Genomic DNA, 20,696 nt, shown 5'->3' on the forward strand with positions numbered 1-20,696 from the left:
GTAGATACTAATGTTCTTAAAATTATACTTTGATAATACATCAGTGATTTTAATGTTTTAAAATGCTGCATGTATATGAACATTTTAATACATGAAAATACATCAAGAAGGGACCCAAAAGATGCTCACTCATCAAAATGTTGAAGGGGTTACTTCTGTCGGGGTGGGGGTGGAGGAGGGAAACTACATTTTCCTCTGTATACTTGTGTATTATGTAAATTTTTTACAAGAACATATTCACACACTACTTGGAAAATTTTTCAAATGGCATTGAGCTAGAAGCCCTCATGTGTAAAAGTTCAAGTGTATTCCCATGAACTCTGAGATGCAAACAACTATTTCAACAGTGAGGACCACAGCTGGGCCTTGGGGCATCACCCCTTTAATGTGTTAGAATGGGGGTCCAAGGGGCTGCTGTGATGGACACTGGGCAGCAAGCACGGATGAGGAGGTCAGGCTGCAACCCTACTGCTTCCACGGGGGAGACTTCAGGACTTGGCCTCATCTGGGAACTAACTTCTGGGGCAGAAAGGCAGGCAGGAAGCAATAGGATAGAGATCAAGTCTCCCCTCTTCTACTTTAGTTCCTAGGAGCTTTCTTTCATCTCCCTCCACACCATTTCTGGCCTTTTTTCTGGCTTATTTTGTTGATAGTCTTGGAGTTTTGCTCTTACACGAATGGAGGAAATGTTATCTTCTTGGCCTCCGACGGTCCCTGCCCTGCCACAGCCTTGGTAGAGTCGAATCTCTCAGCACGGACTCCCTTCCTCATTGGCTATGAAAGCTGAAGCTGAAAATCCCTCTCTGTCCCTCAGACTTGTTGTGTTAAACAGGTTTCAGGCCACCAGCCCCAGATTTCTCCTGAAACTCTTGGAATGATAGAGATGATGGGTGTGAAAACACTCTGGGTGCTGGAAGGTGGCAGAGAGGGAAAAGCTGGTCAGCATCAATTCCTGAAAAAACGTCTGGGGAGAGAATGGGGAAGCCAGTTGCTATCTGGGCACACCTGGGGTGGGAGACAAGGGGAGCATGAGGAAGGTCCCAGGACAGCTAGGGGAAATCTGTTGTCTCTTCCCTTAGTTCCTCCCAGCCCAGGCCTCCCTCACCTGGCAATGCCTTCTAGCTTTACATCTGGGTCCTGATCTCTCTGCCTAAGACTAGCTGTGGGCCTCGGACATGCCGCTTCACTTCTCTGGAGTCCATATCTTCATCTGTAGAATGCACCCACACCACCTCCTCTTGTTGAACCATTGAGAGGACTCACAAGAGCACAGAGTGCCAGGTGGGATGATGAGGGACTCTGTCCCTTCATCAACACGACAGGCCCCAACTGATCTTTTAGGCCACCACCTCTCCACAATTCAGAGGTCCCCGCCACCCATGAAACACTCTGGTATTGGCTGGAACCAGCCTGTTCTAGAATCTTGTCCCTTCCAATGTTCTCCTGGGTCTAGGGTCCCACTGTTATTCCAGACTGTGCACTCTAGAACCACGGGGGTCAGCTGCTTTTCCTGGGCAGTGTCAGCCTGCTCAAGCTCTGTTGTCAGACCTGCCGTTACTGCTAGGATGCGGTGGCGGGACCACATGGCCGTTCTCTTCTTCCCGCAAGGCATGGTGCTCAGTGTGGCTGCGCTGATGCTCTTCTTAATACACCTGGGTGTCTTTGCCAGTGACGTGCACCATTTCTGCATCACCCACCACTATGATCGCATGAGCTTCCGCTACACAGTTGTCCTGATGGTAGGCTGGGGCAGCAGCTCAAGGGCTGATGGGGGGAGGCCCAGGGGCTGATGGAAACCCCACTGTTGTTAGGGGGCCACTCTCCCACCAGATTGGGCCTACAGTTCTCCCAGGTTATCAGCATCTGCTGGGCCGCCACGGGGTCACTCTATGCTGAGATGACAGATGACAAGTTTCTTCGATGCTTTGGCCTGACCACCCTGAGTGAGTGGGGGAGGGATACCCTAAGGAAGAAGGGCTTTGGAATCCTGAAATGCAACAGGAAGGGGCTGGGAAGGCTGATGGGGGCTCTCTCCTCCATCCAGTGCTCAATGGAGCCATGTTCTTCAGCCGCCTGTCCCTGGAGTTTCTGGCCATCCAGTACCGGGAGGAGAACCACTGAGGTCTGGGGACTGGGCTGCAAAGGGCGAAGGAAGAGGAGGCTTCTGTGTTTTAATAAAGTCTGTCATTTATTTCCACCTGTCAGCTCCTTTGTGGGGTGCAGGGTGGGAGGCAGAGACCCAGGGAAGCAGGTCAAGACAGATGTTTGACTTGCAGGGACCCCAGGCCCAGCCTGCAGCCACACTGGTGGACTCGGTTTTGGGCCTGGGATCTTAGTGTCTCAGGCTCGAGGGAGAGGAGCAGAGGAGGGCGCCCAGACCTGCACATGTCCCCTCCTCAGGCCCCCAGGTCTTAGACTGGCCCAGCCACAAGCAAGGGCTCAAGAGGGACCCACACGGATGTGAGGGTTCATGAGCGGGTCCAGGTTGGGATCACTGTCAGCCGCAGCCCGGCCCAGACGAGACATGAGGACCAGGAGGGCCAGGAAGCCCAGCAGCCCGAGCAGCAGCAGCAGCCCCGCCCGCTGGAGCAGGGTCAGCGGCCGCTTATGAGATCCTGCCCGGCTCCTGGGGGATGAGGGGAAAGTCAGGTCAGGCCCCCAGTCCCTGACAGCCCCCATGGCCCAGAGAGGAGCCCCAGTCAGGACACCCGCCTTCTGACCCTGACACCACCATCCCTGAGCCTGTTTCCTCAAGTGTGCCACAGGGCAGACACCCCTGCACTTGCCCTCCACCTAGGCGACCGTGAGCACCAACCAGCTGAGGCAATGCTGTGCTCTGGAAACAGGACGTGTCAGGCATGGGAAAGTCATTAACGTTAGGAGCAGGAAGGAGCCTCAGAGAGCATGAGTCTAAACCCATACCGAGCAGATGAGGAAACAGCCCCAGAGAGGGGTGGACCCAAGCCTTCTCCTGCCAAGTCAAGGCCTCTCCGTTGAGCCCTGACACCAGCTCGTTATTAAAGCCCCTCCTGTCATGAAACCACTGCACACAGGCCTCTGGCTCTCCCTTCCTCTCCCCTTCCTCCCTGGCATCCTGCCCACCAGACTCCACTTACCTGAGCAGCTGGGCCAGCCAGCCCAGAGCAGGCCGGCGACGGTACTTGTCATCATCACAATCCCTGTGGAGGCCTGGTGTCCGGTCATCATCCCGCGTGTCATACACCTTCCTTGGGGCTGAGGCTGCAGGGGCAGACCCACCGGCATCCACAGACTCAGGCAAACTGGCCTGCAGCAGGGTGAGAGGTGGGGAGGGCAGGAGGTCCTTGCCCCTCCCAGCATGACAGAGCACCTCAGAAGTGGGGGGAGGTAATGCCTGTACTTTGAGTGAGGAAGGGTCCCTCCAGGTGGGTCTCTGGACCCCTGAGGTCCCTCCACCCAAAGTACCCAACTCCCTTTCCACCCTCCTCCGGCCTGGATGATCCCCCGGCTCACCGTGAGGCAAGGGGTCCGAACTACCCATGTGGATCACTGTGTGCTGCTCTGACCGGCTTGGGGAAGCGGGGGGCCGGGGGGCTTGGCTGTAGAAGGCTGGGGCAGCAGAAGCACTGGCTAGCTCGTCTTGTTCAGGGGTACCATTGGCTGTGGCAGGAATACAGCGGTCAGCAGAGTGAGGAGGCAGGGGCTCCAAAAGCAGGTGAGACCACAACTTACCATGAAAGTTGGACCAGTCAGAGAAGTCAGAGGTGTTGAGGTGCTCAGGCTCCGGATTCACCACCTCATCAATCTGGAGAAGGAACGTGTATCACCAGCCTGCCCAGTGCTGGCCCAAGTGGGACCCAGGGTAGATGGATGGTCAGACAGACAGAGGGACTCTCACCAGAGGAAGGCCCAGTCCTGCCCGGGCCCAGTTGACTGTGGCCAGCTTCTCTCTCAGTGCAGAGGCCACGGGGCCAGCCAGGTTGGTAGGGGGGAAGATGGGGCCACTGCAGCTGGGGCACTGGTAGCCAGCAGGAGCCGTGTTTTGGGGTAGCTGGGCGGCACGTTCATTGAGGCAGGCCCAGTGAAAGAGATCTTAGGGCCCATGAGACAGGGAAGGAGAGGCGTGAGGAAGACACTTAGGACCCCCAGCTCAGCAACAGCTCCCAGCCCACTGCAGGGACATATGCACACATTCTAGTAAGCCCAGAGCCTTCTTCCCATCTCTACCCTACCCAGGTCCATTTCATCAGTGTTCCCTAAGACTTCGGCCTTCTTAGCTACCACTGTCTTAAGTCATGGCAGATGCTACCAAGCTCCTCAGCCCACTAGAGGGCCAGGGCGGGAGGGAAGAAAATGCTACCTACCCCTTTCAGTGAGTCCTCTCTGGACCTGCACCCATCACAAGCTCCTCAGGCTAACAGTTAATCAAGAACGGTTATAGAAAAGATTCCTAGACATACACACAGGCACACGTACACATTCTTGGGCACAAACATACATGTGCTTGTATATGCATAACCAAACACAAATGCCATCCCTGTAGCTACACTTCCAGGCACCCTCTCATGTATACACATCGATACTCTCATACGTTTGTTAATACTCAAGCACCCTCACCCACACATTCTCCTGCAACCCCATAGCACCTATGTTCACACAATTTACCCATTACTCAAGTACTAATAAACACACACAATGGAAAGACATCATACACACTAAATTTATGCACATATTATACACACACATTGACACCAAGAAACATACGTAGAACTCATTCTACTGCACTAGCTCCTTCAAAATGTGGAACTAAGACTCCTAATCTAGAGTTAAGTCAAGGTATCTGCCCACTCCCTTTCATTGACTTTATTATGGGAAACTCACTTTCTCTGTTTAATCTGGGTATTAGCAATGGACTCTAAATGTCTGAAAGTCCCATGCTACTGCCCACAGCCACAACCACACCCACAAGTTTGACTGGCTCTTGCTCAACCCTCAACACTGGCAAAGAAGAAACTAGGAGCTTTAATTTTTAGGAAGACACTGAGACCTAGAAAGGGAAAATGACTTGCCTGGGCTACACAGCAGGTGTAACTAGGAGGACTATAATCTGGAGCTCCAGCCTCCCAGGCTTGGGGGTCTCACTGTCTTGCTGCTTAGGGAGGGCCTGGAAACCAGTCACCAATTTGGGCCTTTCCTTATCCCCTCAAGGTGCCCAGGCCTCACCGTAACAGACGAGGCGGGTCGTCTCCCGGGTGGCCAGGGGTATGTTGCACAGGCGGCAATTGGGGTTGTAGTCACTATCTTGGAGCCACTGCAGGTAGGACTGGACGATGCACTGGAGTGGGAGAGAAAGGTCACAACCGGAGCAGGGGCTCCAAAGCCCATCTCTTCAAGGCCCAACTGTCTCTTTTTATCTCATCACAGAGGAGACTCATTCTTTCATTTATTCGATCAATCAACATTTATTGAGCACATAGTGTGTGCCAGATTCTGTCTTAATGGCTGGGGATATGAGCTGGGAACAAAGCAAACTAAGTCCTCGCCCTCATGGAGCTTCCATTCTAGCGCCAGGCTCTATTGGATTTTGGATAAAACCAATACTGACTGTCTACTCAGGGCCCTACTCAGGTGTTCCCCTGATGGCCCCACCTTGGCGTGATTGGCTACCAGGCAGTGCTCGCAGACGTTGACCCGGTGTTCGAAGCAAAACAGGTTGGTCACCTTCCTCTTGGGGCACTTGCAAAGCCCCATAGCCGACCCTGAGGAAGGGGTCTGAGTTGGTGGGGGGCCAGGTTCTACTAGCTGCCACTAGACACTCTACCAGCCCGGTTCGTTTCCACTCTTAACTCCCCTACACGCCTCATCTTGGCTCCACCCCCAAATTCCGGCCGCCTGCCCCTCTTCATTCCGGGCCACGCCCCCTACATAAATCTTGCCTCCTAAGACCCCTAACGTCTTCTGGATCCCACCCAAGCCAGGTCCCTCCACCAGTGTCCCACGGATACCACCGCCCCGCCCCCAAGGGCCCCCACTGAGCCCCACCCCTCCAAGTCCCGCCCCCGTCTTCTCCACAGACCCCACTCTCCGTGTTACTGATCGACCCGCCGCACCGGTCTCGACGGCGCGAGCACCGGTTCGAGGCGCGGAAGGACAGACACCGCTCTTAGCAGAGCCCCGGGTCTGCTCTCTCCTCCTCGGGAAGCTCCTATTACTCCTCCGCTGCCACGTCTCTTCCGGGTGCGGCGCGCTCTGAGGACGCCAGCGCGACACTGGCCCCGCCCCTGATGTCGCTATACGTGAAGACGAGTAGAAAAGGGTGACGCGTGCACGGCTGCCCTCCCGCCTTCGTCACTTCCGCTTCCTCCCAGGTAGGGCGGGTAATTCGAACTCCTGTGCCTCTGGCTACCCTCTCATTGGCTCGAGCCCCGGCGGCGGCGGCAGCGGCGAAGGAGCAGGAGGAGGTGAAGGAGCAGGAAAAGGAGATCGAGACCAAGGCCAGATATGTCCGAGAGACGAACGCGGTCCGGAGGGGCCGCCCAGCGCTCTGGTGAGCGGAGGGCGCGCGGGAGAATGGGGCCGAGCCACTTAAGGGACGCAGTCCCGTGAGGAAAGCCCTTCCCCCACCTCCCTAGGAGGCTCGCCCCCCGCTCCAGGAAGGCGCCCCCAGAGGGCTTTTGGAGACCCTTCTCGCTCTCTCCAGAACCTGTTCTCAGGCTCCGAGGTCTAGAGTCCTCCCCCTCCCCTACAACTGTTTTCTCTTTACAGGGCCTGGGAGCCCATCTCCTAAGTCTCTGCGGAGGACCCAGCGGAAATCAGGCTCTGATCTCCCGGGCGTCCTCCCTGAAACCTGGCCGAAGGTAAGCCCTGGCTTGCCCAGTTCCCCATCCGGAGGCCCCTAGACTAATGTAGAGCTCACGTTCACCCCTCTTCTCCAGGCACCCCATGCGGCTCCAGTCAGAAAGCCCATCGTCTTGAAGAAGATAGTAGCCCATACTGTAGAGGTGAGGGTGAAGAGAGGGGTTGTGGCTGGGGAGCCAAAATTGGGACCCTGCTATATGATCAGTAAGTGTTGTCTCCACAGATCCCATCTGACCACACGCCTCGAAGGAGCCCTAGGGTGAGTTCATTTTCATCTGTTTAGTTTAATGGAATCCATGACATACATCAAAAATGCGTTTGATGCACCTAACCTGTCCACTATCATAGCTTAGCCCAGCCTACCTTAAACGTGCTCAGAGCACTTACATTAACCTACAATTGGGGAAAATCATCAAACACAAAGCCTATTTTGTAATTAAGTATAGAATAACTCATAATTTACTGAATATTGTACTCAAAGTGAAAAATAGAATGGATGTGTGGGTAGAGAATAGTTGTAAGTATGTCAATCAGTTGTTTACCCTTGTGATTATATGGCTGACAGTTACTGCATCTCAAGGCTGCTGCCCTGCATCACACCATATCTTACTGCATATTGTTAGCCGGGGGAAAGATACAATTTCGAAATTTGAAGTATGGTTTCTACTGAATGTGTAGCACTTTTGCATCATCATTAAGTTAAAAAATCATAAGCTGAACCATCATTAAGTCAGGGACCATCTGTATCTTGAAACAATTTGCAAATCTATGCCTGAAGGTAGAATGAATGAGAAATACTAGCTGTCTTTAGGAGTTCATGAGGCTTACAGTCAAGTGGCAGGAAGGACAAATAACAAGTGTGGTGAGGAAAGTACTAGATGCTGTGAAGCACCTAACCAGTCCAAGTGGCTCAGGGAATGTTTCACAGAAGAAATGTTTAAAATGAGTCTGCTAAAGACAAGTAGTGTTCTGGGCAAGAGAAGATATGTTTACAGAGACCTGGAGTCCATAAAGAAAACCATCTATTTAAAATTCCAAGTCACCCCCAATATCCTGTTTTGTTTTTACCCAAAGCACTTAATGCCTCTAACAAACTACATGATTTGCCCAATTTGTTATATGTGTCCCCTGCTAGAATGGAAGCTCCATGGAGAAAGGGACTTTATTCCCTGCTGTACTCCCAGTGCCTAGAACCATACAGTTGATCAAAGGAACTTACTGATGGGATTGGCATTTTAGGAAAATCATCACCAGCTGTGTGACAGATGGACCACAGAGGGCAGGGTGGAACCCCACGAGCCGTGAGGTTGTGGAGCTGGTCTAGATGACAGTGACATGTACTGGAGCTTACATCAGTTAGAGGTGGCTAGATGCCAGTCACGTTGTGGAGACAGCCGGCAGCAGATGGTGTTAAGTACTCTTGCATGAAACAAGTGGGCTCCAAGGCAATGATGGATTGTTCTTTCTTTCCCCTCCCCACGTCTGTCTGAGGGTCAGATCTGCTGCCTGAGCCATCATTTTTCCTTTTAGAAGTGTCCTGTGGGTCTTTGTCCCCACCCTAAATCTCAGGCCTCTCTGGAAGTAATATAGCTGAGTAACAGGGAAGCATTCTCTCTTCTGTCCTGGCACAGATTGCTTTTTTCTTGGAGAAGGAAAACAACCCTCCTGGCAAGGAGCCTCCTGGGGAAGACCTCTTCCAGACCTGTAGTATCCCTGTCACTCCTACCCCCACTCCTGTGCTGGGCACCCTCAATGTTGAGTCCAACTCCAGGGAGGGAGACCTGGACGCCAGAGACGTGGAAATGTCCAAGAAAGTCCGGCGGTCCTACAGTCGACTGGAGACCCTGGGCTCTGCTTCCACCTCCACCCCAGGCCGCCGGTCCTGCTTTGGCTCTGAGGGGCTGCCGGGGGCAGGAGACTTGGCTGGAGTCTCGCCTGTGGTGTGTTCAAAGTTACCTGAGGCCCCCAAGGTCCCTGAGAAGACCTGGGCCCCAGACACGACTCTCCCTGGAATCTCCCCCCCAGTCGTGAAAGAGAAACGAAAGAAGAAGGTGCCGGAGATCCTGGTGAGTGAGGGGGCAGGGTCCTTCCTCTGCCGTCACGCCAGGCACGCTGGGAGACATGGGACCCAGGCCAGGCCGGGGCTCAGCTCCAGCTGTTGCTGGGGAAAGGCAGCACCTGCAGGGTATGGATAGAGATGCTGCAGCCAACATGCCCCCTCCCCACTCACTTGCCATTCATTTCTCTTCCCCCAGAAATCGGAGCTGGATCAGTGGGCTGCGGCCATGAATGCAGAGTTCGAAGCTGCTGAGCAGTTTGATCTCCTGGTTGAATGAGATGCATTGGGGTGCACCCGGCCAGGCTCTCCCCTGTCCCCTTGTACATAGCCCATTCTGCCTGTGGAGAAGACACTTGGGGTCCCTCCCCTGGCCTCATTACCTGTGCATGTTCTGTTGCCACATGTGCGGCCTGTCCTCTGATGGCCTGTGTCATAGCAGCAGCCACCTCACCTCAGGAGAGGGGGCCCACCTGGCCCGGCCACACAATGGTGTCCTGTCTGTAGTCAGTGACCCATCATCTTGTCCTCCCTGCCTCCCAGAGGATCGCAGCCAGAGGAGGCTAAAGGGCTGGCTGAGGGTACCAAGGGCCATGGCTGGCTGCTGGCTGTCCCCGCTGTGTTGCCTTCTGTTGGCTTGGTTCCCAGCCACAAGCCCATCTACCTAAACAGGCTTGGGTTTCCTCTTAGATTCTGTGCGTGGTCCAGGTGAGAACTGGTAGACTGGGGACAGTTCTCCCTGTGAGGAAGGAGCTGGACCCTCCGCCTCTGGAGTCTTACGTTTTGAAGGAGGGTACGAGGCCTTGGTTGGGTCTCAGACCATTAGTGTGTGCTATGTAGAACTCTGCTTTATAGTTCTGTGTTCTGATGTTGAGAGATTTGGTTAATACCAGGCTGACAGCAGTGGCTGCTTGGGACAAAGAGGGGGCATTTCCAGGTGTGGCCGCTAGGTGCCCAGGTTCCAGGCACCATTGAACCTGAGTCTTGGGACATCGACTGTACACCTTGCCCGGAGCTGGGAGGGTCCTCTGGTAGGAGGCAACCCCTCTGACACTCACACCCATTTCCTAGAAAATAAAGTACACAGAGTCGGCTCTGCTCTAGAAGAAAAACAGGAATTGTCCTAGTTCCGGGAAGCTTTTCTCACTTTCCAGGAAGGGGCAGGGTCGGTCAAGAGCGGTTTTGCCTTTTAGCTCCCTTAGTGTGCTCCTGTGAGGGAGCTGCTGGGAGTCGGCCTGGGCAGAGGGGATGTCATCCCATTGTCTCCAGGGAACCCTCCTCCCCAGCCTGCTGCTCTTTTCTCACTGCTGGTGAAAGGAGTGCTTTCACGACTCCTGCCATAGGCCATAGGCTGTTGCACCTTTTCACATTTACAAGTTCATGGAAGTAGAGGCTGAGAGGAGCACGGGGGGGCCAGTGGATAGCAGAGCACTAGGGAAGAGGGCTGCTTCCTTGGTTGGGGTCTTGATGAAACCCTTTGCAAGGCCTGGGAATCCCAGGCTACCTCTTTGATACTTCATGCACTGGCAGACCCTGCAAGCAAACCCCCTTGCCAGGGTGGCCCAGACACTGTCTGCGCTGGACTTCACCTGCACCATTCTTGGCTTTACTGGCTGGTGGGAAGTGTCTTAGTTCTGCAGAGTCAGGAGTAACTAGATGATACTGAGTTGATGTCACTGCAAACTTCTCTCTGTCCCTGAAAAACTAAGAATGTGGAATTTAAGGGAAAATTGGGGGTTCTTTTTCAAATTAAAATTTTTTTTGATTATAGTTTCTGCTTGTTCCTGAACTGTTTCTTCCGTGGACTCAAAGGCAGAGCTGAGGGTGTGAGGCAAGTGAAGCCAGGAAGCCGGGCCTCCTTTGGGCTGTCACTAGGACTGTCCCTTTGGACGGGAGCTGCTGGCCCGCCTCCAGTGGCCCTATGGTAGATACAGCCTTGCACCCGTGTCTGTTTTTTCTGTCCAACTGCCCACACCCACGTCTTCAAGGCAGAGCTTGCCTGGAAAGGCCTCAAAGGAGTCCCAGCCTCTCCTGTCCCAGGAGGAAAGAGGTCGGGTCTCGGCTGAACCTGTGAAGTGTTTCAGTGGCTGTGCCTGGGGCCAACACCCACCCGCCAGTCCAGCCCTTGTTCTCCTGCCCACCTCCCTGTCAGGCTCCTGTGACCAGGAGCTCCTCACACCAGCCTGGCCGGGCCCCTCTACAGCACTGGGTGCAGAATCCCCTGGGGAGCTGGTCAAAGGAGCAGAGTGCTGGGGATTCTTCCCCTTGGTCTGAGGAGGCCCAGGGACCCCATGTAGATGGCACACATTCGTCTCCCTTCATCTCATTCTTCTTACACTTGTCCTGGCTCCCTAGTCCTTGTGTCAGAACAAGTCAAGGCTTTTAAATTCTTAAATTCTCCACACGGACTCCCCAAAACCCCCTCCTATCTCTCCCGACCCAGGGGAGAGTGTTCCCCGCTACAAGGCCAAACTTTCCACTTCGGCTTCCGATCCGGTTTTCTCATCTTTGAGACCTTGCTTCTCTTTGCTACCCCTCTTAAACAGTGTTCATTTTATTGTTTAAAAAACAACCAAAAAAGTCTTAACCAGCATGTTTTTAGCTATTATCAATACTCCTCTGAGGGTTAAGCTCCTTGAAGAATGTCCCAAAGTTGTGTCCTGCTTCTGTCCCATTTACTCCGGGTTCCCACGTCACTCCGTTTACTGGCCTGGCAGAAGTAACCGGTGATCCCCTAGTGCCTGAGCTGCAGACTGGGCTGAGAGCACCCCTTGGGCCATGACACTGCTGGCCCCTCTCAGCTTTCCCTGAAATGGCCGGACACCCAGGTTCAGTCCTGGACCCTCTTCCCAATCTGCTTGCTCTCTCCAGAAAACCTCAGGCCCTTTGGGTCACCTCCTTGCTCAAGCTTTGCCAGTCTTTACCTCCAACCACATCTCTCCTGGGTTTCAAACCAGAATCTTAAGCCGTCTTCTAGAACTTTATCTTGACTTAGAAGTCATGTCAAACTCAGCTCACCCACCAGCTCGCCTCTCCTCGTGCTCTCCCTGCCCTTAGCATTGCCACCAGCCAACCTAGTCTCACAGCAAGAAACCTTGGGGTCATTTGCAGCTCTATCTCCCCCTCCCCGTCAGCCCCAACCTCTGCCACATCCCTCTGTCCCACTGGACAGTTGCACTGGCCTTTTAGCTGGTCTCCATCCCTTTCATCTTGCCTCCTCAGACTGTCCACAGTGGCCGGAATGAATTTCCTGGGAGAAAATAGATCGTGCTTGTACCTTGCATACAACTCTGATGCAATTTCACTTCCTGGTATAATACCCCAAAGAACTGAAAACATCCCAAGAGGTATTTATATACCCATGTTCAGACATTGCTCACAGTAGCCAAAAGGCAGAAACAACACAAATGTCTGTTGAGGGATGGTGGATAAACAAAATGCAGTGCATATGATGGAATGTTATTCAGCCTTCAAAGGAATAAAATTCCTGCACTTGCTACAACATGGATGAGCCTTGAAAGCAGGTTAAGTGAAATGAGCCAGACACAAAAGGACAAGTGCTGTGAGATCCAACTTGCCTGAAAAACCTGGAGTAATCAGTTCATAGAGGGGGGCTGCTAGCAGCTGGGGGCTCGGGGCTCGGGGAGGTAGTGTGTCTTGGGGACAGGGTTTGTGGGAAGATGAGAATGTACTGAAGATGGGTAGTCATGATGGTTGCTGTAAGTCCAGGGAGAGAAAATCCCGGGGCAAAACACCTCTAAAAACTGAAATCAGTCAAAGGGAGAAATAGTTTAAAATCCGTTTATTGCTTACAAACTGCAGTCCAGCACGTCTGCTCCAGTAGAAGCAAAACCGGCCCTCCCCCTCTCCTCTCAGGTACGGATAAGCCCTCCTTGCCCAGGTAAATAAGCCCTCCTTGCCCAGGTAATTACCCATTGATATGGAAATGAACCTCTCCACCCCTGAGGAATGATACAAATACACTAAAGCCAAACTTTTTCCACCTCTGAACGTCTGTTGATATGCAGATGTACTAAAGCCAGGTGAGATATTCTGGAAATGTTAGAATTTTACCCACATCTTAAACTTTTTGCTCAAATTAGCCAGCATTATTTCTTCTTTGCTGTCCAAATTCCTGGTGGTTCGGGGGCATCCAGACTCCTTAACAGGGCTTATAAGGACTTAAGGGCTGAGGCCAGGGGCCACATGTCCAGTCTGAAGGCCCACAGAACCACTCTAGGCCGTAGCTGCCACAAGGCCCATGCCAGACCTTTGCCAGGCTGCTCTCTGCCTCACATTGATGCCGGGGTTCTTGTTTGCAGAGCCGAAGAATGAGCTTCACAAACAGTCAAGGGAGGAAAGCAAGGTACAGGCTTGTATTTAGAGATAAAGTGAAAGGACCGAGCTCCCAGCTCACACCTGGAGGGGACAAGAGAGTCCGTAGTGGTGCGTTGTCTAGGGGGTTTTATAGGCAGTTGAGGATTTTTCGAGAACATCAAAATACTTAGGGGTGGGGACTTGTTAAGTGGTCCCTGAATATTGAAAATTAACTGTAAGGAATTTCCTGCCTTGATTTCTCTCTGGGATACCGGCGTCTTGGTCCCGGAGCACATCAAAAGGCTGCCTGCCCAGCCCCCAAGGTGGGCCGAGGTATTATCTACTTGCTAAAGAATCTTGCCTCTTGAACTTCCTGGGTATTAAAATGCAATCTTATCTTCAAGACGGAATTCTTCCTGCCCTTTACCATGCCGTCTACTGCTGGGTCTGCATGCTAAGTCAGTTGCTCAGTTTGCAAAATCACTTTGTCAGATCTGAAGGAGGAAAGACAACACATAGGCCTGGGCCTTTTAGTATGCTAAAGTGAATCTTACACATGGTTACAAATGATTAGCATAATAAAACATGTGCTACTCTTCTTTATCTGGGGAACATTAACTGATCTCACTGAAGAATGATTCTAGAGCTCAATGTTTAACATAGAGTTTTAGCAGAGGGGGTTTCCTTGCATGTAGTTACATTGCTCTGACTGCAGAATCCTGCCCTGCCCCCTCCCAAGGCCCTCACCCTACTCTGACTACATCTACGGTCCCTGTCTCATGGGGACAGATGGGGATGGTGTCAGGGAGTGGCTCCTAGCAGGTCTGAGCAGAGGCTTATTAAGAAGAGTGGAATATGAGGTGGATTAGAAACGAGTGTCCACAACGGAGGCTCCTGAGTGCGGCACTGTTTGCTTCTCCCATGTCCAAATGACCAGTGATTTCTACACCAACAATGCAGGGATTCTCCAGTTCTTTAAAAGCTTCTCTAGGATTCCTTTAAACAGTGCCATCTCCACCTCCCTGCTCCTCAGCCCCCACCTAGTTTGCAGTGATTCAGTCTGTAAAATGTTGTTAGCATGTAGCATTGGTGGGGCTGCCAGATAAAATACAGGACAGGACACTCAGTGAAATTTGAATTTCAGATAAACAATGAATCATTTCTTAATGTATATCTCAAACATTGCCCAGAATACACTTATACTTTTTAAAGTATTTTGTTTTTCATCTGAAATTCAGATTTCACTGGGTGTCCTGTATTTTATTTGCTAAATCCGGTAACTCTGACTTTGCGGGATCTGGTTTGCTGGATGGAAGCTGGTGGTGGAGGCTGAGGCAGGCTAGAGGCTGTCCCAAGGAAACCAGAGGACACTGGGAAGGGGAGGCCAGCAGAATGGCGAAGTGGCTCACCAACCGGGCTTCTGTCTCTCTCAGTCTCCCAGGGGCAGAGAGAGAGCTCACTCTCCGTCCATCGAGATGCTGCAGCCTGTGGAGGAGCAGAAGCTAGAAGACCCTCAGGTCTCTGGGGAGCCCGGCATGAAGGTGACAGGAAGTACCGGCACCTCCCACAGCAGCAGACAGGGGTGGCAGGAGGGCGGGAGGAATTCTCCCCTAACCCCGGGGAGATCTGAATGCTCAGCCTTGGCTCCCACCATCCTGCTGTAGGGCGTGGGGGGACCCCAACTCCTGGGCTGCCAGCCTCACACCACTTCTCTCACCATGGCATCTTCTCTGCCAAAGCCGCCTTCTTCCGAGCAAAAGCTGGACCTGCAGCCAGAGCCCACCGTCACCTTCTTGTTTACACTCCTAAGCACGGAGGAGCCCACTGAGCCCAAAGACCCAGAAGAGTAAGGCTGTGTGGGTGCAGGAAGGGGAGGGAGGCAGGGGGCACTTCTTCCCCCATTAACATTCAGACCTGGGCCAGGGGCGGGCAGCAGAGGCCCATTCAGGACTGAAAGAGCCAGGCTGGGCAGCCCCGTCCCCCATCCCAGCCTCTAGACCCCCTGATCCACCTCTCACTGCACACCCCAGGGACTTAGAGCTACAGGAGGGCAGGTTCCTGGATAAGGAAGACTGGGGGTCCTGGCGGACCTCCGAGGAGATCAGCCACTTGCTGAATGATTGCATGAGGTGAGCCAGGCCAGCGGGTGAGGGCAGGCAGGGTGACAGGGCTTTCCCTTGAGGACCTCAGGCCTGGGCTGGATGGCGGGGGTTTGCACGTTCACTTGCCCCTCTTCCTGCCTTCTCACTGTTCTAGTCCGATGTCCTCACTGGCCTCCCAAGCATCAGCATCCTCGTACATGAGTGGGACCGCACACCTGGTTGCTTAGCAGTCTATAGGTCCCTGTAAGGAACCTCTACCTTTCATCATCCAAGCCTTGAGTCAGTTCTGTCTGTGGGGCGGGGGTCTGCTTCCTGGATGTCAGGCTCTGGAGCTTGGGTCTGTGTAATCCCATGGCCGCTTGCCTATCTGTAGTGATGCCTGGAGACAGAGGCCTTGGGGTGGTGGGGGTACTGAGACACTGTCCCGCAGGGCTGCACTGGCTCCCACAGCCACGGATCTGAGTGGTCAGAGCTTTCCTTCATGAGCCGCTGACTCAGAGCACTCAGGCAGGGCTAGTTCCACACCACAGGGGCCACAGAGTCCTGCCACAGCCTCCACAGCAGTCCAGCGGGGCAGTGGTGGCTAGCCCTAAGCTGCCTGGGAGGATTTCCAGTGTGTGATGAGGCAGCCTGTGCTTCCCTTGCTAAAGAAGAGGAAAAGCATCTCTGTCTGTGGCCACTGCTGCGAGTCACTGGGGGAGAATAATTTGCTTCCTGCCTGTGGCTTTGCCAGGACAAGACGTGGTGAAACCCTGGTGTCTGGTGGACATGCCAGGTCAGCCAGCTCATGCAGAAGGAGGATAGAGCTACCTGGGACAAAGGCCTGGGGGCTGAGGGTGTTCTCTCTGTCAACACTAGGCTTCGAGAGTCACTGAGCATTACCCAAGCAGACAATCTGACCCTGGGGAAGAGGCTGCAAAACCTGGTGAGGATCCCCTTCCTTTGTTGTGTGTTCTTCCTGCCTCCCAGCTCAGCTCCCATGTGAGGGGGCCTTAGGCAGAGCTGCCAGAGGCTGGCTACCAACCTCTGGCCACAGCAACCCTTTGTTCCTGCACAACTTGTTCCATAAGATCTTGAAGAAGAAAGGGAACACCATCCAGAAGGAAGTGAAGGCCATCCAGGAGGGAGGCCTGTCCATCCAGAAGGAAGCCATCCAGGAGGGAGGCCGGTCCATCCAGGAGGGAGCCCAGGCCATCCAGGAGGGAGGCCAGGCCATCCAGAAGGAAGCCATCCAGGAGGGAGGCCGGTCCATCCAGGAGGAAGCCTAAGCCACCCAGGTGTACCTGCCTCCATGCAGGGTCATGTGGGGAGGGCAGACAAGCCTGCCCAGGGCCACTCACCCAGCTTCTCTTGCCTGTAGCAACCCAGCCTGACACTCCCCATGACCACAGACACTAGTGTCACAGAAACCTGGGGAAGCCAGTCCAGCAGCAACTCTCCAGGTCCCAGAAGTAAACTCCCTGCAGCTGAGCTGAGGCCCCCCCATGTGTCTGTGGGCCCTGGAAGTCGGGTGGAGCGGGCAGGCACCAGCTCCAGAATGAGCTTGGTCTGTGGGCCCTCTCTGACGCCCCCCTACCTCCCTCTGTTTGCTGGTCCTGGGCTCCCCCACCCCAGAAGGATTTCCAAGTCTGGTTGGTGTCAGCCTCAAGGGCAATGGCCCTGTGATAAGCCCTGGGGCCGGACTGGAAGGGAGCTGGAACCTTGCCCCTCCCCTCTGATGGAGGCACCTGGTCTGACTCCAAAGGGCAGAAAGAGACTAGGGAGGGCCAGGAAGAGCCACTGCCTACCTTGTGACCTCAGGTGAGTGTCGTCCCCTTTGATGTCAAGTCTCAGTTGGGGGTATTGGTGCAGTGAGAGCCCCCTAAGGGCCCAATACCCAACACCATGAAGGCCTGGAGATGCATCTGGATTTTGAATTCTTTTTCCCACCCCACCCCCACCCCTCCACCCACACCTCCTGGGGACTCTCTGGAGACCTTACCCCCTGCACCACTGGGACTCTCTCTGCCTTGGGCCACAGCGCCTACCCCGACTCCACCCCAGGGTCTGAGTGTCCCCTTACCTGCCTCAGGGCTGACCTCACAGCCAACAGGCCCGGGGACTTGTGCCCACCAGCCTTGCTGCTCTCAGCATCTGTCCAGCCCTGGGGAGCCTTTCTAGGAGCCCCGTAATTCCTGATGCAACGACAGGCAGAGCAGAGGTTTTTGTTTTACCACCTTAATGAGGGAGATGACAGAGCCGGCACGGTGACAAAGCCGGTGTAACAGAGGACCCAAGAAATGGCTCACGTACACAGCCAAGAGGGAGGAAAGAAGGCATCCTGTAGCACAGCTGCTCAGTGAGGTGCAGAACCGGGCCACACCCCCTCAGGTGATTTTTTTCAAAGCGCCATAAACCCTAAGGGTGATATTCACTGGGCAGAAATCCTCTACTGTGACATGGAAAAGACCATGACCGTCTTTCTGCCTTAGCTCAGGTCTGTGGCCCCTCCTCGGGCCTGGTCTGGCTTGCTCCAGGCTCATGGGATGCCACCCAGGCCAGTGACTGATGACAGATTCGATTAGCGAGCCTAGGTTTTGTCACAGCTCCAGGCTGAGCTAAACTGAGCTCTGACTTACCTGCCCACCTCTCCCAAGACTCCACCCTCCTTGCCTGGATGGCTCTAGGGTCACCCATCCCCCCTCCCAACCAGTTCTTGTCCAGTGACCCAGCTGTACAAACGACTGTGTTGCCATTATCCCGAAGGGACTCATCCCACACTGAGAAAGGCAACAGTTGGGCGCACAGCTAAAATCGGTGTAAGTGTTTAAGGACTTCTAGCCACAACGTGTAGTCACGGGCATGTCCCATTTGAGCTGCTCCCTCTAAAAGCCTCCTTCACCTCAGCAGGGAAGTCAGTACCTGTGGCTGCACCCATGGTGCTCGGCAGCAGGAAACTGAGGCTGTTACAGAGCCCCCTCCCCAAGTGTCTCTGAGCCACCAAAGAGCTGACAGATGCCCAGATGCATTCTGCCCAGGCCCAGGGCCCCAGCACGCATGGCACTGCCCTGACCCAGTCCCTACAGCCACTCCTGCTAGAGCCACCTCCCAGCAGGACAGCAGCCCCGACAGGCCCTTTCAAGGGGAGGTCCCCCAGCAAAGCATCATGGGCCCCAGGGTGCTAGTGGGTCTGTTAATTCATGCACACACACACACTTTCCCTGGAACTGCTAGTCAAAACAGACTGTTGAGTCAGTCACAAGCTGTGCCCAGATCTTCATGGGCTCTCTGTCCTTAAGGCGCCAGGGCTGGGCTGGCAAACCAGCCTCCTGTGCCCCGTCGTCCCACCTCTCTTGTGAGGGGCAGAAGGGGATGCCTGTGCCTTCCTCATGATGGAGCTGCGGCCCTGCTCCTGCACTCCGACCTCAGCTCCCTGGTGTGCCAGCCTCTGTGACCTTGACCGAGTAACTGGATGTACTTCATCTGTAAAGTGAGGTTGACTAGAGTGCCCGCCTCAGAGGCCCTTGGGAGGACAGTGATGTAGTGGGGACTTGGCGAGTTCATAGCATGCAGTGAATGGTGGCAATTAGCTGCCTTCCCATGGCTCTACCCCCACCTCCGAGCTGGCTCCAGAGGCCCAGTGGCAGCAGGTTGGGGTACCTGTGCTCCCAGCAGGCTCCCACTCAGAAGCCAAGGTTTCTCTAATGATCTAATCTTGGAAGCCACAGTCTAATTTCCCAGTATCCTTTGGGTCTGTCTTAGAGCCTGCACACTGCAGGACTTAAAGCCATGAGCCTGGATTAACTCACCTAGGAAGTGAGTGTAGGCAGAGAAGCGATCTATGGCCTGAGCCCTGGCCCACTCTGACACTCAGCAGTCAGCAGGTGACAAGGACCCAGGAAAGGAGACTGAAAAGCAGCCTCAAAGATGGGAGGGAAATCAGGCCGGTGTGAGGTCCTGGAAGACAAATGACCAAAGTGTTTAAGGAGGACAGGGTGACCAGCTGTGACCACTGCTGCTGCCAGACCAAGTAAGCATGGAACAGGGCTGACCACTAGCTTTAGCAACTTGGAGCAGAGCTGACCTTTTCTGGAGCAGTCTCAGTGGGGCGGCGGAAAAGCCTGCACTGGAGCAGCCTTGAGAGAGGATGGGAGGAGATGAACGGGGGACAAGCACAGGTGACTCTGCTAGGGAGTTTTATCACCAAAGGCGACAGAAAAATGGGACAGTAACCGGATGAGCAAATAGAACTGAGAGGTTTTAAAATGGTGTAAAACACTATAAATGGGAGGGGAGCTTTAGGTGAATGGAAGTGATGGGTTCCAAAAAAAGTGGAGCAGAGCAATCTGCTGGGGCCACACTCTGAGAGTGAAGGGGAGGGCCTTGGTGCCCTTGGGATGGAGTTTGGCCTTAAACGGGGGCCCCCACCAGCCGCCCATAACCTGGGAGAGGGCCCTGAGACGGGAGGGGGTGGGGAGCTCCAGCGGTGAGTTCCCTCCTAGGTTCTCAGGGAAACAGGAAGCGGGGTTGTCAGGTCATCAGCTGAGAGTGGAGGGAGGGGTCACGTTAGAGGCTGCAGAAGAGGGGCGGGGGTGAAATTTCCAGCTAGGGGCATGGGGTAGTGCGCAGGGGAAGAGAGCAGGACGGCTGGGCAGTGCTTGAGGCTGAGGATCATAAAGTTAAGCAAGCTCCACGAGGCCACATGACATTGCAGGCACATGCAGGGTCAAGGGTACAGTGCAGAGTGGGTGGATGGTTGGGGTTTTATGAGGACACAGGACGACAGTCACCACCAGGCAGGCAGCGGGTGAGTGGGACCAAAGCAGAGATGAATGGGGGTGCCAAGAGGGGTTTGCAAGGGACTCAGGCTGGGCAAGGACGGCGGTGAGTGAGTGGTACATGTGGGAGGCGAGGGAGGGTAGGCAGGCGCTGGCACCAGTGACCTGGCAGACCCGGAGGGATTGGATTGGAGAACTCAGCATCAGAGGGATGAGGGAACAAGGTGAGAAAATAAAAGGGAGGTCGGATGCATTAGCGATCTTAGCGATTTCCACCAAGTTCCACAGCCCCAGATGTTCCAGAAGGACCACCACCCCCTAGCCAAGATGGGGGAAGGAAACTGGATTAAGTTGTCTGGTGCTTGTAGCGGTGTAGACAGAAGCTGACTCCCAACTGCTGGAGCCTGTGTCATACGCATAGGTGTTACACACTCTCGTCCAGGGGGGTGCTGTGCCTGTTCAAGAAGCTAAATCCTCCCAGGCCATAGGGGCTGACTCCTGGTGTCATCACCCCAGCTTGGCTGTTCCTCAGCTCACCAGCTGCCCTTGGTGTCCCGCTGCCAGCCTGTGGCAACCATCCTTCTGTGTCCTCATAAAGAATGTATGCACTTCCCACACTGGCAGGGC

The 20,696-nt window shown here is 54.2% G+C and overlaps 4 protein-coding genes across 4 annotated transcripts; 3 read left to right on the forward strand and 1 right to left on the reverse strand.

The window, feature by feature from the left end:
- The first annotated feature begins 1,565 nt into the window (after positions 1–1,565).
- TMEM262 (transmembrane protein 262) lies at positions 1,566–2,197 on the forward strand. Its single transcript, XM_036928731.2, has 3 exons — positions 1,566–1,739; positions 1,844–1,943; positions 2,045–2,197. Exons 1-3 carry the CDS (start codon positions 1,566–1,568, stop codon positions 2,119–2,121), a joined length of 351 nt encoding a protein of 116 aa, XP_036784626.1. The 3' UTR covers positions 2,122–2,197.
- Positions 2,163–6,210, reverse strand: ZFPL1 (zinc finger protein like 1). The gene is made up of 8 exons (XM_036928460.2): positions 6,056–6,210; positions 5,629–5,738; positions 5,203–5,314; positions 3,878–4,071; positions 3,712–3,784; positions 3,493–3,639; positions 3,117–3,240; positions 2,163–2,626 (listed from the first exon to the last, which is right to left on the reverse strand). The coding sequence occupies exons 2-8, from the start codon at positions 5,728–5,730 to the stop codon at positions 2,440–2,442; spliced, it is 939 nt and encodes a 312-aa protein (XP_036784355.2). The 5' UTR covers positions 5,731–5,738; positions 6,056–6,210; the 3' UTR covers positions 2,163–2,439.
- Positions 6,211–6,335: 125 nt separating this feature from the next.
- On the forward strand, positions 6,336–10,663 carry CDCA5 (cell division cycle associated 5). Its single transcript, XM_036928607.2, has 6 exons — positions 6,336–6,526; positions 6,745–6,836; positions 6,915–6,980; positions 7,061–7,096; positions 8,469–8,903; positions 9,093–10,663. Exons 1-6 carry the CDS (start codon positions 6,481–6,483, stop codon positions 9,171–9,173), a joined length of 756 nt encoding a protein of 251 aa, XP_036784502.1. The 5' UTR covers positions 6,336–6,480; the 3' UTR covers positions 9,174–10,663.
- Positions 10,664–14,685: 4,022 nt separating this feature from the next.
- Positions 14,686–16,580, forward strand: LOC118931586 (uncharacterized). The gene is made up of 5 exons (XM_036924186.2): positions 14,686–14,751; positions 14,875–15,056; positions 15,241–15,339; positions 16,171–16,259; positions 16,399–16,580. Exons 1-5 carry the CDS (start codon positions 14,686–14,688, stop codon positions 16,578–16,580), a joined length of 618 nt encoding a protein of 205 aa, XP_036780081.2.
- Positions 16,581–20,696: the final 4,116 nt, after the last annotated feature.

Source organism: Manis pentadactyla, chromosome 9, assembly GCF_030020395.1.
Source record: "Manis pentadactyla isolate mManPen7 chromosome 9, mManPen7.hap1, whole genome shotgun sequence".
Classification (NCBI taxonomy): domain Eukaryota; kingdom Metazoa; phylum Chordata; class Mammalia; order Pholidota; family Manidae; genus Manis; species Manis pentadactyla.

Bases quoted from the DNA above. Each gene is read 5' to 3' on its own strand.
- TMEM262 (XM_036928731.2), top strand. From the start codon at position 1,566: ATGCGGTGGCGGGACCACATGGCCGTTCTCTTCTTCCCGCAAGGCATG. The intron at 1,740-1,843 runs GTAGGCTGGGGC...TTGGGCCTACAG, and splicing joins GCTACACAGTTGTCCTGATG to TTCTCCCAGGTTATCAGCAT. The intron at 1,944-2,044 runs GTGAGTGGGGGA...TCCTCCATCCAG, and splicing joins CTTTGGCCTGACCACCCTGA to TGCTCAATGGAGCCATGTTC.
- ZFPL1 (XM_036928460.2), bottom strand. From the start codon at position 5,730: ATGGGGCTTTGCAAGTGCCCCAAGAGGAAGGTGACCAACCTGTTTTGC. The intron at 5,315-5,628 runs GTGGGGCCATCA...CTCCCACTCCAG, and splicing joins TGGTAGCCAATCACGCCAAG to TGCATCGTCCAGTCCTACCT. The intron at 2,627-3,116 runs GTAAGTGGAGTC...CTCATCCCCCAG, and splicing joins TGGCTGGCCCAGCTGCTCAG to GAGCCGGGCAGGATCTCATA.
- LOC118931586 (XM_036924186.2), top strand. From the start codon at position 14,686: ATGCTGCAGCCTGTGGAGGAGCAGAAGCTAGAAGACCCTCAGGTCTCT. The intron at 14,752-14,874 runs GTGACAGGAAGT...ATCCTGCTGTAG, and splicing joins CTGGGGAGCCCGGCATGAAG to GGCGTGGGGGGACCCCAACT. The intron at 15,057-15,240 runs GTAAGGCTGTGT...TGCACACCCCAG, and splicing joins GAGCCCAAAGACCCAGAAGA to GGACTTAGAGCTACAGGAGG.
- CDCA5 (XM_036928607.2), top strand. From the start codon at position 6,481: ATGTCCGAGAGACGAACGCGGTCCGGAGGGGCCGCCCAGCGCTCTG. The intron at 6,837-6,914 runs GTAAGCCCTGGC...CCTCTTCTCCAG, and splicing joins TCCCTGAAACCTGGCCGAAG to GCACCCCATGCGGCTCCAGT. The intron at 7,097-8,468 runs GTGAGTTCATTT...GTCCTGGCACAG, and splicing joins CGCCTCGAAGGAGCCCTAGG to ATTGCTTTTTTCTTGGAGAA.